The sequence below is a fragment of the Uloborus diversus genome, chromosome 1 (assembly GCF_026930045.1).
Source record: "Uloborus diversus isolate 005 chromosome 1, Udiv.v.3.1, whole genome shotgun sequence".
Classification (NCBI taxonomy): Eukaryota; Metazoa; Arthropoda; class Arachnida; order Araneae; family Uloboridae; genus Uloborus; species Uloborus diversus.
The window spans coordinates 29,227,800-29,242,335 of record NC_072731.1 but is presented as its reverse complement, the minus strand read 5'-3'; the positions used below and the strand labels follow the sequence as shown (position 1 = coordinate 29,242,335).

The window sequence follows — 14,536 nt, the reverse complement described above, 5'->3', positions numbered from 1 at the left end:
TTTCCCTCAGGAATCCTGAGCTAATCAATCATAATTTTGCAAAAGATTCGAGTTCATTTTTGAATGCTTAAACGAAGTTTCTTTCCAGGTGTCCCCAAATGTGGACACCGCCCTCTAGAGCATTGATCTCACTGTTGTGGGTGAAAGATGTAATTTGATACATTTCAGAAAAGGGGACCAAAAGAATAGTTTACAATGGGTTTTTGTTTATTTATTTTGGGTTCTTGACCCAGAACAGGTGAATTTGAAGGTCCATGACTGCACACATTTGAGATCTGCTTTTCCTACCAGACAGTTGTATACTTTTTTTATTATCAGCTTTGATATTATTTTTTCTGTAAATGGTATTATACAGTCGTATTTTTTCATTTAATATTTTATAGCACAAAAGGAATGCACATAAAGCAAGAACAATGTGCCAAAAATATTTTTAACATTTTAAGTTGCTTATTTAGATAATTTTATATAATCTATATGAACTTTCTTGAATTTTACTTCATCTTTATCTTGGAATAATTATAGTAAAAATATTGAATTTTGTGTTCTAAATATTCTTAATGGCATAAATTATTGAAATAATTAGTAAAAATGCTTAAGAGCTTAAAATATTTGAAATTACTCCAATTGTCATACGAGGTAAGCATAACCACTTCAGAAAACAATTTCTGCTCTAGGAGGGCGGTGGTCACAAACGGGGACACCACCCCCAGCTGGAGGGGGCGAATTTAAAAAAATTTTGACTGTAAAATCTATGTCCAGATAAGCAATTTATCCCATCCATTGTGTTTTTAAATTATATTTCTAAAATTTTAATGACCCATGCCTGTAAGGGTTAATTTTTCATATCTTAAAAACTTTTCTCTTGTGCATGCTTTTGTGTGTGGGTGCGTTGTTTTAGTTTTATAATTATTTTAAAAATACAGTTGGTTCTCTGTTTAACGACTTTCAAGGACCACAAAAAATGTCTAAGTAGAAAGTGTCTTTAAAATAGAATGCTTTTAACACTGGTGGACCATCTGGGACCGTGAAAAGCCGTCATTAAATAGAGAAACTTGTTAAACAGAGACACTACTGTACTAGTGAGGAAATTTTTCAATATTTATTTTTCTCAATTTTTAACTAAATGAAAGTTTGTGTGCACATACATTGCTAGAGGATAAGCTATTAAGAATCTTAGGTAAGGAAGAAAAAAAATGTATTTATAGATGCAAGAAATTGCTGAAGAATCAAGTTTAAGAAATAAATCGAGTTTTTGATATCTATTAAAGTTTCTTGAATGTTAGAACAAGTTTAAAAAGTGCCACATGTGTAAAAAAAAACATTTAATCTGTGTTCCTCATTTTGGAAACATATTGACATGTTGATGCTCTATTTTAGGTCTTAGTGAAGTAATTGGTGGATTAGGAGTAGAAAAATTGAAAACTTTTATGCCTGAAATCATTGTTACTGCTGAAAGAATGGACATTGCCCCACATGTCAAGGATGGTTACATAATGATGTTCATTTACTTGCCAATGGTATTTAAAAAGGAATTTACTCCTTACATTGGACAAATCATTAATCCAATATTAAAGGTATATATAGGCATTTTTAGAAAATATTTTTTTTAAGTATTTGTGTTGTGTTGAAATGTGTTGTAGTTGTGGTACTCCTGAAATTTGCTGTATGTTTACAAATAGTTACAATTTGAAACAAAAAATAAGATATTTTGTGCGAAGCTCAAATCTTGTATAAGTTAGCATTTGAGAAATAACTTTGCAAATTAGTGATTGACCATAAGAGTTCAGGGGATCTCTTCTGCTTGACGATGTAAGAGTCAAATTCCTTATATCTAACGAAAAATTCTTTCAATTATAGAAATATGTTCTTTTTGAATTACATACACTTATATTTAGTGTAAGTGTGATGAATTGAGTGTAATTTAAAGCAAATGTAGACAATAAGAGTCATAATACAAATACAAAAGTGATAACCAGTAACACACTCGGGGTCCAGCTAGGCTATTCCTATTTATTTTATCAATTCCCATTTGAGATCAAGAGCCCTCTTAAAACTATTCAACCTATTTAGTGCAGTAGAAGTAGCATTCAGGGTCAAAACAATTGCAACATTGGAAGATGGTAGGTAATATGCTCCTAACGGACATAATAAAAATATACATCCATACTGTTGGGACAAATGTTTTTTGACCGCCATTTTGAAAAATCATATATATGTATATATAAAGAAATCATTTGTGGGATTAAATGATAGAAAATTTTCATCTAAAAAGCAACAAAATATGAGATAATAAAAGAAAAGTGAACATACTGAAAATATTCACTCGTACTATCGCGAAAAGTGATGTTTTTTAGCTGCCATCTTTAAAAATCATGAAAACATTAGAAGTAATAAAATCATGTGTGTTATCAAAGGAAAGAAAATTTCAAGCTGAAAAGAAACATAGAATGATATATTCAAAGTGAAGTGAACATAGTAAAACCTGTGCTACCGCAAAAAAGTTTTTTTTTTTTTGGCCGCCATCTTGAAAAATCATGAATTTCCAAAATTGAAAAAAATCATGAGTAGTGTCAAGAAGTAAATTTCACCCTGAAAACTGATATCAATCAGATTTTTGAAGCAAAGTGTTTTTTAAGATGAAATAGGTAGAAAATGGTAAAACAATTTTGATTGCATGAACTTGTTTTAGCATTGCAAATGCTAATGCAATTCTTCATAGAACATAATCCATTTGCTTTTCTTTCAAGTGGTTTGTGGAACGTTTTTAACGGAACAATGAAATGCAAAAACAAAGTTACTGCAGAAAATACTGATGTCATTGGAAGAAATATCCAAGATAAACTCACCGGCAAGAGCTTTATTAACTATGAAACTTTACTGAAATGAGACCAAGCAGCAACGATGAGTAACAAGAGTACTGAAAAAAAAAAAGGTAATCATTGCTGGTGGGACTCACTACGTAAATTAACGTCTTTAAACACAGAGGATGCTTGCATGTACCTCCGTAGACAATAACGCTCCAGATGCTAGTGAATTTTTAAATTACGAGTTATCTACTCTGCTACCTGTTAGACCATAGTACTCAGCAAATGAGAAAAACAGATAAATCTTCATTGGCAAAATCATTAGATACCTTGAATGTTAATACGATATAGCTGCATCAAAGTACTTCCTACTTTTTTGATGGTGGCGCATTGGTTCATCAGTTACTATGAGCAAGTAACCACCTGAAATGTTAGAAGATATGAAAGTCAGCACAAAGCATTTGAAAGCAAAAGATGTGGAAAAGAGACCATAGTTTTCAATGGGTATAAGAAACCAAATATAAAAGACATGGAGCACATGTTGCGCATGAAGCAGTCATCAGTTGAAGTAGTAGCAATTTTCTTTCCAGTTCTGTGAACAAACACTGTTTTGTGTAAGTAGAGCTCATTCTGTGGTTCAAGCGGAAGGTGACGCAGACACGCTAGCAGTGAAAGAAGCTGTAAAAACTGCCAAGGAAAAACATGTGACAGAGATGCGAATGATGCAGACATTATAATTCTTTTACTGTATCACTCTTCTAAGAATATTTTATTACATCACCTCAAGGGTCCTCTGTTATTGTCAATGTAGGGACTCACCAGATGAATATTTTAATACAGTTTGCCACACAATCTGATTAAGTCCGTGACATTCAAGCCATTCAGAAATCTATTGGTGGGAAATCCTTGTTATGTTTTCTTAAAATGCCATAAGGAATATACAGAAGTAATATTTCAATTGATATATTTATTAAAACTGAATTCAACATCAGCATTTATATTAACCAACTAATAATACAACTGAATAATAATATCTATTATCACGAGCATCCTTTGTTCTTAAGGTTTAACTCTTAAGACTATTGAGCATGCCATTTCAGTTCATTGAAAAATGTTACTTAGGAATATTTTTTTGAAATCGGTTATATAATTATTGTGTCACAATATGAAGGTAACATCGACACGGGCCATTTAAATGCACTTGGCTATAAACAATACCTTAGAAAATAGCTTTAGCTAAAAACTAATTTGACATGACTCGTTTGTCTCCAGTGCAAAATGCATCAAAATGTAATCTATATAGAGTACATTTGCAGGGATTTATTTGGGAAAACTTTGAATTACAAACTCCTGATCCTACACTTCGGGGATTGCAGTTGGTAGATAGAGGATTTCAGCCAATATCTAGACTTGTGCCCAGCACTAGATCAACTCTTAACTAAATAAATGTACTTGCCAAAATACACTAGAAGAACTATGTAACTCTACAAAATGTATATGTCGTTGATATGATCTTCCATATTCGGTAATTTGCAAAAACTGTTGTGGAAATAACTGCACAAACACAGGAAACATTTTGAATTTGGATGAAGATGAGGTTTTATTTTGATAATGTAAATATTTTATTTTATAAAACTCCTTTAAATTCATTATTTTGATTTTTCTTTCCACTTAATTTTTTTTTAATGTATTTATTCAGCCTTCTTGAAAAATGTACTTGGACACTAAGTTATCCACAGTTCTTAAAGCGCTTAGATTAATAAATAATGTTTTTAACACAACAAGAGACTTTAATTTTTCGGTTCCTATTTCATTATTTCCTTTAATCAGTCTAAAGCAAAATCATTTTCTCTTTGAGCATGAAATTTCCTTTCATTTGATACCACTCTCCACCAATTTGTTTGACCCCAGGTGTGTTTTGGCCTATTTCTACTGTACTAATTACTAGTAACTTCTGCTGTTCGTAAACTATTCCGAATGCCTTCAACCCTGTTGAAATAATGATTTTTTCTGATTTCAGGATTAGCTTAGGGTTTGAAAAGCTTATAACAATGGGATTTGCCATCTGTGTCGAAATTTAACCTATGAATATCTTCCATTTTGATAAACTTGTATGACTATCAACTAGCCTTGACTATCAACTCGCTAATAATGTTAATAATACGGAAAAAAAAAGGAAAAGAAAAGTAAATCTAGGAGCAGGGCAGATAATTGAATGACCACGTAACAGAAGTTCTCCCCTCACTTGATGGTAGACTCATAAATCTAATGGTTCTCAATGAATGATTTAACATTAATGTTTGAAAATTAAAACATATTTTTACTTCTTTTTGAAGAAGCTGTGGGTTCTTATTTCAATGAAATTGTTACATCGAATTAATTGCTTTATAAAGAATTAAATCTTTTACAAAAAAAAAAGAAATATTTTATCAATTTTTATTGATTTGCTGATTTAGTTCCTTGTAATATTGATCAGATGTGAAAATATGTTTAGATTAGTATATCGTAATGGAAAATTACTGTCAATTATAAATTGTAATAAATGTCTCTATCATACTAATTTGGTCCGTTTTCTTCATCAACATGAATGTTCTTTAGCTGTCAGAATGTGAAATTAACACAGTTTAAACATTATATAGGCTTTAGCTGATGAAAATGAATATGTCAGAGATACAGCCCTAAGAGCCGGACAGAGGATAGTAAATATGTATGCTGATACTGCCATAACTCTATTACTCCCTGAACTTGAGAGAGGCCTTTTTGATGACAACTGGAGAATCAGATACAGTTCTGTTCAGTTGCTTGGAGATTTGTTGTATAAAATATCAGGTACATTAATAATTTTTTCTCAATGAAGCCTGTTTTCTCCTGGATTTTTCATCAGGTCCTGTTTTTGTAAACTAAAAAAGGAAAAAAACAAATGTTTTTGTGAATTTCAAAATGTAAAATGAATGTAATTCATTAAAATAAGGGCAAAACTACAGCCTCTGGGTGCTGTTATAAAATGCTGAGTATTTGCTTACAATTGTGGCTTAGCTTTGGTTGCAGAGGAGGGGCAGATGTTGCTTATGGCTTTAGTGTTGTAATTATTTTTCAACCTCAACTTGAATTCTATGTTTAACATTGATTTAGGTGTAACAGGCAAGATGACTACTGAGACAGCTGATGAAGATGACAATTTTGGAACTGAGCAGTCTCATAAGGTTAGTTGCTGCATTCCAGCTGTTTTAGAATTAGTCATTATATATATATATATATATATATATATATATATATATATGTATGTATGTATAGACATAGATATGTGTATTTTTATCTATACAAGACAGGGGAAAGGGTGGCACATGTGAACATGGTATGTTTTATTAGAATAAGGGGCAATTCATTAATTACGTAAGGATGATTTTGGCAATTTTTGACCCCCCCCTCCCCCCATATAAGGGTGCATAAAATTTTTCAAGTTCCTCCCCCCCCCCCTATTCTTAGGTAATATTCCATTTCCTTTATTAAAATAATAAAAAAACATCTTACACTGAAATTAAAATTAAATTCACTAAATTATTAAATTAAACCTTTTTGTGTGAGTAAATATTTACTAAAAAGTTGGAGTCTAGACTGAATGTTTTTTGACATAGTGCGACTCTTTTATTACATTTCACACTATTCATTCTTTGTAAAACAAATAAAAAACAGCATCCTTATACGTTTATTACCTTCCAGACCGCAAATGAAATATAATCTCTGTCAAACCATTTGACCGCACAATTTTAATCTAAAATATCCACTTGGAAAATATTACAAAAGAGTGGGTTTTAACCCCCCCTCCAAAGTAAGGGTATGTAGAGATTTTTCCAACCCCCATCCTCCTTGGGACCCTTACATAATCAATGAATGGCCCCTAACGTAAAGCAATAAATCTTGGAAAATTCTCAAGTCCTACTTGACCAAATTTTCAAAGAGCCGGTTTATATTTCGGTGGTGACAGCTTCTTTGTTTTAGCAGAAGCTGGTGTAATTATTTTATCACTCTCTTCTTCACATAAAAACATACTTTAAGCTAACTAATAAACTAAAACTAACTGTTGCAAACCATTATATGAACATTGAAATAAATTTGTTACAATGTTTATATTTTTCAGTTAAGTCACGAATTCTTTATTTTTGAAAATTGGTTCTAAGGCAGATGACGGGGCACTTGTGAACACAACATGTATGAGTGCATGTGAACAGTTCCTACTTCCTCTCCGTAATATAATATTATTGTACGGTTATTATACGCCTTAAAAAAAGAAGTGACGATATAGTTTTCATAAAATCAGCTTGTAAATTTATTGTTCTTTATTATTATTATTATTATAATTTATTTATTTGTTTCATTATTTTTCATTTTTTAATTTTTTTTGTCATAAATAGTTGGCCAACAATTTAGTGTTATATAATATTTAGAAGGGGAAAAAAAGTCAAAATATTTTCTTTAAATAAAAACTGAAGTTTAACATTTTTCCTCATATCCTGTATGAAGCTTAAATCCACTATATAACAAGAAAAAACTTGACATAATAAAATATTCTTTATATTGTTTCGTCTTTTAAGCTTTCTTCTTGTCGATGCAGTGGTTAGAACATACTACGAAACTTGAAAATTTGACAGTTAACAAAATTTTTTAATTCAGAAAAAATATTTTCTTATTGACAGTTCACAATTTAAACTGACACAGTGTAGGTTACAAACCCTTGAAAATGTTTCATATGAAAGAGTTTTTCGTTGAAATGTGATGCTTATCCTGCATTTTTCAATTATGTTCATATGTGAATGGAGTTCGTGTGAACAATTGAAGACATTAAAAAAAAAATCCATATAGTAAAGAAATATGTCTTTTAAAAATCTGAAAAAAAAAAAAAAAAAAAAAAAAATCCAGGGTATAAAGAAAAGACTATTCAATTATGGAAACACTTTTGGTCTGAGAAATTAATATTTTTTGATAAATTAAGGTATGAAAAAAAAGTTAAAACCTGTGACCCTCTTTCCTCTCTATGTGATCTACCACCTTCATTACGACCAATTTTCCAAGCCATCGATTTTCCTTCCTATCTACTCAGTGTAAAAAATCCTCTTAGATAGACCATCCATACTTCTCACAATGACCGGCAAATCGTAAAACTCATCACTAAACTAGATAGATATATTTAGAGAAAGAATGGTTAATGAATAATGTACACAAGATGTTTATTAAATTTTGTACATGTTTTTAATAGAAAATTTTAATAACTGACATGCTCTGTAATTTTTTCAATTGCTGTCAATTTTTTGATGTAAAAAAATAAATATTAACTTGCTGATAGTGCAAGAAAAACACAATTATTGCTCAAAATTTGGGGCGGTACCAAAATCTTGATTGCCAAAATATCCCCAAAGAAGCAAGCAATTGAATCTTTGGAATGAAGATGCCAGTTAAACCTGTCATACCTTTGATGGGGGATTTTCTAGTGCTTATTGTAGTCCTTGATAATACGAATGTCTAATGTTTAACCTCTCAAATTCAAAAAAGTATTTTGTGCATAAGAAAATATTTGCATTGGCAAAACCCTATGTCGAAACCTTAATTGTATATATATTTTTTCTTTGCTTAATTTTTTTAGGCCATATTAGGATCATTAGGTCATGATCGTCGAAATAGAGTTCTTGCTGGTCTTTACATGGGCAGATCTGATGTAGCACTGATGGTTCGGCAAGCCGCTCTGCATGTGTGGAAGGTTGTTGTTACAAATACTCCTAGGACTTTGCGAGAAATCCTGCCTACATTATTTTCATTGTTGCTGGGTTGTTTAGCTAGTAATAGCTATGATAAACGGCAGGTATGATATTTTTATTTCTCTAAGTATATTTTCTCGAGCCATTCTGCTGATGTTTTTCAGTTTTTAAAACTTTTTGTTGTGTCTAGTGCCAAATTTAGTTTGTATACTCTGTAATTGTTTGAGTTTTTATGGTTCGTCTTTTTTAAAAATATTAACACGTGCAATAAAATTTCAAGCAACAGTTTTAAAAACTTTCTGTGTTTTTTTCTTAATACGTATAAATGTTTTTGAATGTAAATCTATAATTAGTAAGTAGTGTTGAATTTTAATTTGTTTATTACATTTAATTTTGGAGTGTTGATTGATAACTTGCTCTTTCAATAACTGTTAATCTGTGAAAAACAATGCACTAAAATGGTACATTTTAAATAAAAGAGGAATATTTGAATAGTTTAAGGTTCAAAAAAAAAATTTTTTTTTGCCAATTTATTTCAAATAAATTGCTTTTGTCAGTTTATACTATCAGAAATTTTTTGATAATAATCCACATAAAAAAAGTGCATAGATAAGGTGACTATTACTGAGTGTTTTTAACATATAAGTATTATTTACAAGACCGTGAAGACTGATTTATTAAATCCATCTATAATGATTGGATTCATTTGTTTTTAAAAATCTTATAAAGCAATTAAATGTTATTTTTTAGTTTTTGAAATTGTATTTCTTCTATCAATCATGCTCATTTTTTTCAGTTTTTAACTCCAAATATTATTTTTCACTATGTTATTATTGTTTATCCCTTTCTCTTTTTAGGTAGCAGCTCGTACATTAGGTGATCTTGTTAGAAAACTTGGTGAAAGAGTTTTGCCTGAAATAATACCTATTCTTGAAAATGGCTTAGATTCTGAGCGTGCAGATCAAAGGCAAGGTGTATGCATTGGCTTAAGTGAAATAATGGCTTCAACTAGTAGAGAGATGGTCCTCACTTTTGTTGACAGCTTGGTTCCTACTGTGAGGTAAGTTGTGAAATTGGCAATTTTACCTCTTTCTAAATATATATGCTTAAGCACCAAGTTCATTAAAGTGCTTCAAATGTTTTCTTCATACAAATTCCACATGGCTGTATACTTTTTTATAGCTCAACAAATAATTGTAACCACAAAGTACTTTCAAATTTATATTGTATTAGAGCAACCTTGGAGCTATCACTTTTTAAAAAACAGTAACCCCTCGTTATATTGCTCATTCCAATATATCACTGTTTTCTTTTGTCTCCTGAAATATTAAAGTCAAACCGTTTATGAAAACATATTAGCATTATACTCAGAAAGGGTCTCTTTCTTTATTTTTTCAATGATTAAAATGAAAATTGTTCATTCCTTCTAAATTCAAAAGCAGTGGCAATTCCTGTCATTCAAATGTACGTACCCCCAAAATATTTCAGTTTAAGATAGTTTGTAAACTACTTGACATTTTCTTTTGTATTGTTACTAAACCCTTTACAATGACAGACAGCAGGCAGGTGTCATGCTGGCCCATGGGGAAAACATACGCCCTTATCTGGTTACTGCCTTTTAGTACAGAAAAGATTTGTGCTTGGTTGCACAAATCGGGATTGGCATCAAAGAAAGGAAGAACCACCTGGACAGGTGCAAGAGTTTTCTGGAAACAATTCCATTACTTTTACTTTTCACATCCCTTCATAGCAAATCGTAAGGATTAAAAAGTCTTTTGGAAATAAGAGGGTATTGGAATGCTCACTCTTATCTCATGGTAGCTAAGAAATATCATCTTTATTCGCTATTTGATATTTGTACCTTTCTGACGCTGAAATTTACTAAAATTAGTCTTATATAAATTTTAAGATGTGTGATAGTACATGTGCAAAATGCATTGAAAACATTTGAAAATCACTTCAAAAAGAGCGAATGCTGATTTACTTGTTTGTTGGATGGATAACTTTTTGTAATGACTTCAGTTACATTGCGCTTTTTCTTTGTCCCCCGAAAAGCGCAATATAACAAGTGGTTAATGTACTACATGATATGGTTTTGTGTTGAGCAAATAGAAGTTTTGTGATGCATTGTTTGTTTGAATTTATAATAAAATTATTGATCATTAATTAGCACTTATTATGTAACAAAGTAAACATGACATTATTTTGTAAGTAGTAACATATATCTTAAAAAAATAGCTTAAAAATTATTGCGACCCCCCCCTCCCCAAAGAAAAAGTATTTTTGTCAAATTTAAAGTAGCTGCAAAGAATTTTTTCCCAGGTGATTGAGACCTTGTACTTTGTAGAACAATTTTCTGTTAACATTGAGCAAATACAATTTATAATAGTACATATCGTCGCCTCAGAGAAACTGTAAGATATCTAATCCCAAAAATAACTCTTAAGATATCTTACTGTTGCTCTGAGGTGATGATATGCTCAGTGAGTATCTACTACCACTAATTCAGTATCTGCACTTCAGTTCTGAAATGGGACACTGACTAGTTCTTTTTATATTTCATACAATTGTGTGTAAACATTTTATAATATTTAGTGTGCTTAAACGTTCTTGCTTGAATGGATTAGTATTTGCTTGAATGATGTGGGTTTTAAATATTCCTTCCTGTTCAAAAATTTTTTTTAAAATCATAATTGGTATTTTTTCTTTTTTTCATGAAGACGTGCTTTAAGTGATCCTTTGCCAGAAGTGCGTCTTGCGGCTGCAACAACATTTGACAGTTTGCATTCAACAGTTGGTGTTAGAGCTTTAGATGAAATTCTTCCTCCTCTTCTAAGGCAACTAGTGAGTATTTAAGTCCTAATTTAGTTGAATATGGTGTGGTCTGGCTGCTATCGTTTATGTAAAGTGCATAAATACATGTTGGCCATCACAGAAAGAAAATAACATTGCTTGTATTATTGTGTGTTATCTTTGAAAAACAAGGAGTGTAGGGAGAATAAAAGTAAAATTTATGTCAAATGTCCTTATGGAAGTATTGGAAAGTAAAAAAAAAATTTATTGCCTGCATAATTTGATCAGTTTGTGAAGCAGTGTTTGTGTGTTGGATACGTTTTCAAAGATTGCTTCATTGGTTAGAGCAAGGCTTCATAAATATCTGTTTTCTAAGTTTTGGGCTTTAGTTTCTTGTTTCATTAAATGGCATTTGTTACATTGCATAGTAAAATGTATAGTAAGATATAAAAAAAAAGTATCTGTGCATAAAACTCAAAATTATCTGCAGGTATGAAAAGCAATACACAGGGAGTTGACAAAATTTTAAGTACAACAATACTTTTTGTTGTCAAACATTTATAAAAGCGAAAGTTGAACTTTTTCTATTAATTTTTCTACTTATTTTAAAGATAATGTTTAAATTAACATTTATCAAGTGATACACACATCCACAGCAAATGTATCTGCATGCAGTATGCACAAATGCACCTATATTATCTACCTATGGTAAAATGGTGAATGTGATTAAATGTTTTTGTGAATGGATGCTGCTTATATGACTTATATTCTTTTAAAACTAAAACTTCAATTATTTTTTTGTTTCTAGAGTGATCCTTCACAATCCGAATATACCCTAGATGGTCTTAGGCAAGTTATGGCAATTAAGAGTAAAGTTGTGTTGCCTTATCTTGTACCACAGGTAAGCTAGTAATTTTGCTGTTCCTCTCTCTTGATTTTAAAATGAATATCTTAAATTTTAGTTAATATGCTGTTTAGTCATACTTACTTTTCATTTATTTAATTGCTTAACTTATTTAGTATATTTTCATTTCAGTTAACAGCTCCGCCTGTAAATGTGAAAGCCCTCTCATTCTTGTCTGCTGTTGCTGGAGAGGCATTAACGAAGCATTTGCCCAAAATTCTCCCCGCCTTATTATCAGCCTTGAGTTCTGCTATTGGCACATCAAATGAAACCCAGGTTGGTGTTTTCCGTGTTTATTCTTGTTATTTTCTTCTCTGCTAGCTTTTGAAAGCTCAAATTTGTCACATTGGATTTTGCAACTGTCAAAATGTAAGCTACAAAGTTAGTTGAGGAACATGGATTGTGCATTATGCCTTTCATTAGTTTTCTGGATATTTTTGGTATTGTATTTTCTTTGAAAATCAATAGTCTCACAAATTAATATTTCAAATGATTTGAAATTTTTATTCTCTATTTAAAGTTTAAACTTGACATCGAACCATATTATAGATTTTTAAAATGTTTTTTTTTTTTTTTGAGGACTTAGCTTATGAAGCCGATGATTTTCTGTAGCTATTGGCAGATCTGTTTATTTTTATTTTACTTGTTTAGATTTATGTTTCATTGAGACAAAGTGTTGTGCTTAACCTTTAATATTTAGATGGGAACAACAAAAAAAATTTTTTTTGAATAAAATGTTTGTTTTTTAAGCTCCGGGAAAAGGATAAGACCTACCTTGCATTCGACGAAACTCACCAGTCGACCAGTAAGTAACCGGTTACTAACTGCAGCGTTCTATGATCAACCGGTTACCTCTAAGGTTACAATTCTAAGCAGTTGATTGGTTGATTGGAGCACGTGATCATTAGCTGTCACGTGATTAACTAACCGGTCCCTACCAGTCGTGCTCGTCGAACGTAAGCCTAAAGTCGGGCTATTTGGTTTTCATGTGAAATTTTTATTATCACTGTGTACCTGAGTGACCGATTTTATATTTTAAAGTTAAAAAAAGTTATTTAATGTGTTTTGTAATAGTTAGCCCATTTTGCCCCATAACCGCAAAATAAATTGTTTCAGAAAATGTTTTGACTCAATTTCAGAAAATCCAATTTTACACCTGATCGTAATGGGAGGGGGGGGTTGTAGCATCAGCTACCCTTTTGAGAAATAGATGAGTTAGTTTCTGAACTAACCAATTTAATGTTGCAATAATAAAATGTTGCCTTCTGCTATGATGAGTTAAGTCATTACTTTTTTTTTTAACAATTTCCTTGTTTAAAAATTGAATTCCATTTATTTCCAGACTTTAGAATATTGCCAAACAGTTGTTCTGGCAGCAACTGATGACTTGGGAGTACGTACTATTGTGGACCACCTTTTAGAATCAACTCGCAGTGATGATCCTTTGCGGAGACATGCAGCTGTTGCTCTGCTTTGTTCATACTGTTGCCAGAGAAAAGTGGATATATCTCAGCATGTGCCTCAGCTTCTTAGGGGACTTATTCGTTTGTTTACGGAGCGTGACCAGAAAGTTCTTCAGTTAAGTTGGGAAGCTCTAAATGCTGTCACAAAGGTAATGCTGATAATTTATTTAATGTCATTTTCTTTAGCAAAGGCTCTCAATTCTCACATAATTGATTTGAACCTCTATCTCTAGAATCTGAGTTCTTCAGAGCAACTAAGGCTCATTTCAGATGTTCGACAGGCTGTTCGTTTTGCTGCAAGTGATGTAAAAGTAGAAAATGGGGAAAAACTTCTGCCTGGATTTTGTCTTCCCAAGGTAAGTTGAAACTATTTTTTAGCCTGAACAGAACTATGAAAAACAAAACCTGATGAAGAATAGAAGATTTTAATGCTTAAGTTCTTAAGGGAATTGCTTTTTGTTATAAGGATGTAAGTCGGCACTGTTCTTAAGTTGACTTACACCTTTTGAACAAAAACTGATTCAAATATTTTATTTCATAGAAGTAATAAATATTTAACAGTCTGAAAATTCTATACAAATATTTTGAACATCTACTCAGCTGGCTTATGTTGCAAATATTGAAATCTTTGCAAATAAATAAACAGTATAAACCCGATTTAAGGTTTGTCAAGGGACTGAAAATAAATTTCTGAAAATAAAAATCTTTAAATCAAGGATATTGTTAAATCCTGTAACATAGACATTCAATGCAGTCTAATCCATTCCAGTGAAATGCACTTTAAATTGAGGAAATTTTTAAATTGGGTATTATTAAATCTAA

The 14,536-nt window shown here is 31.3% G+C and overlaps 1 protein-coding gene across 1 annotated transcript in view; it reads left to right on the top strand.

The window, feature by feature from the left end:
- LOC129228588 (eIF-2-alpha kinase activator GCN1-like) overlaps positions 1-14,536 on the top strand; it is a 176,527-nt gene that overhangs the window by 118,963 nt on the left and 43,028 nt on the right. Inside the window, exons 38-47 of the mRNA XM_054863273.1 lie at positions 1,378-1,574; positions 5,444-5,633; positions 5,937-6,007; positions 8,443-8,658; positions 9,412-9,614; positions 11,275-11,398; positions 12,156-12,248; positions 12,384-12,527; positions 13,594-13,863; positions 13,948-14,070. Of these exons, the coding sequence (XP_054719248.1) occupies positions 1,378-1,574; positions 5,444-5,633; positions 5,937-6,007; positions 8,443-8,658; positions 9,412-9,614; positions 11,275-11,398; positions 12,156-12,248; positions 12,384-12,527; positions 13,594-13,863; positions 13,948-14,070 (1,631 nt within the window). The remainder of the gene's footprint in view (positions 1-1,377; positions 1,575-5,443; positions 5,634-5,936; positions 6,008-8,442; positions 8,659-9,411; positions 9,615-11,274; positions 11,399-12,155; positions 12,249-12,383; positions 12,528-13,593; positions 13,864-13,947; positions 14,071-14,536) is intronic.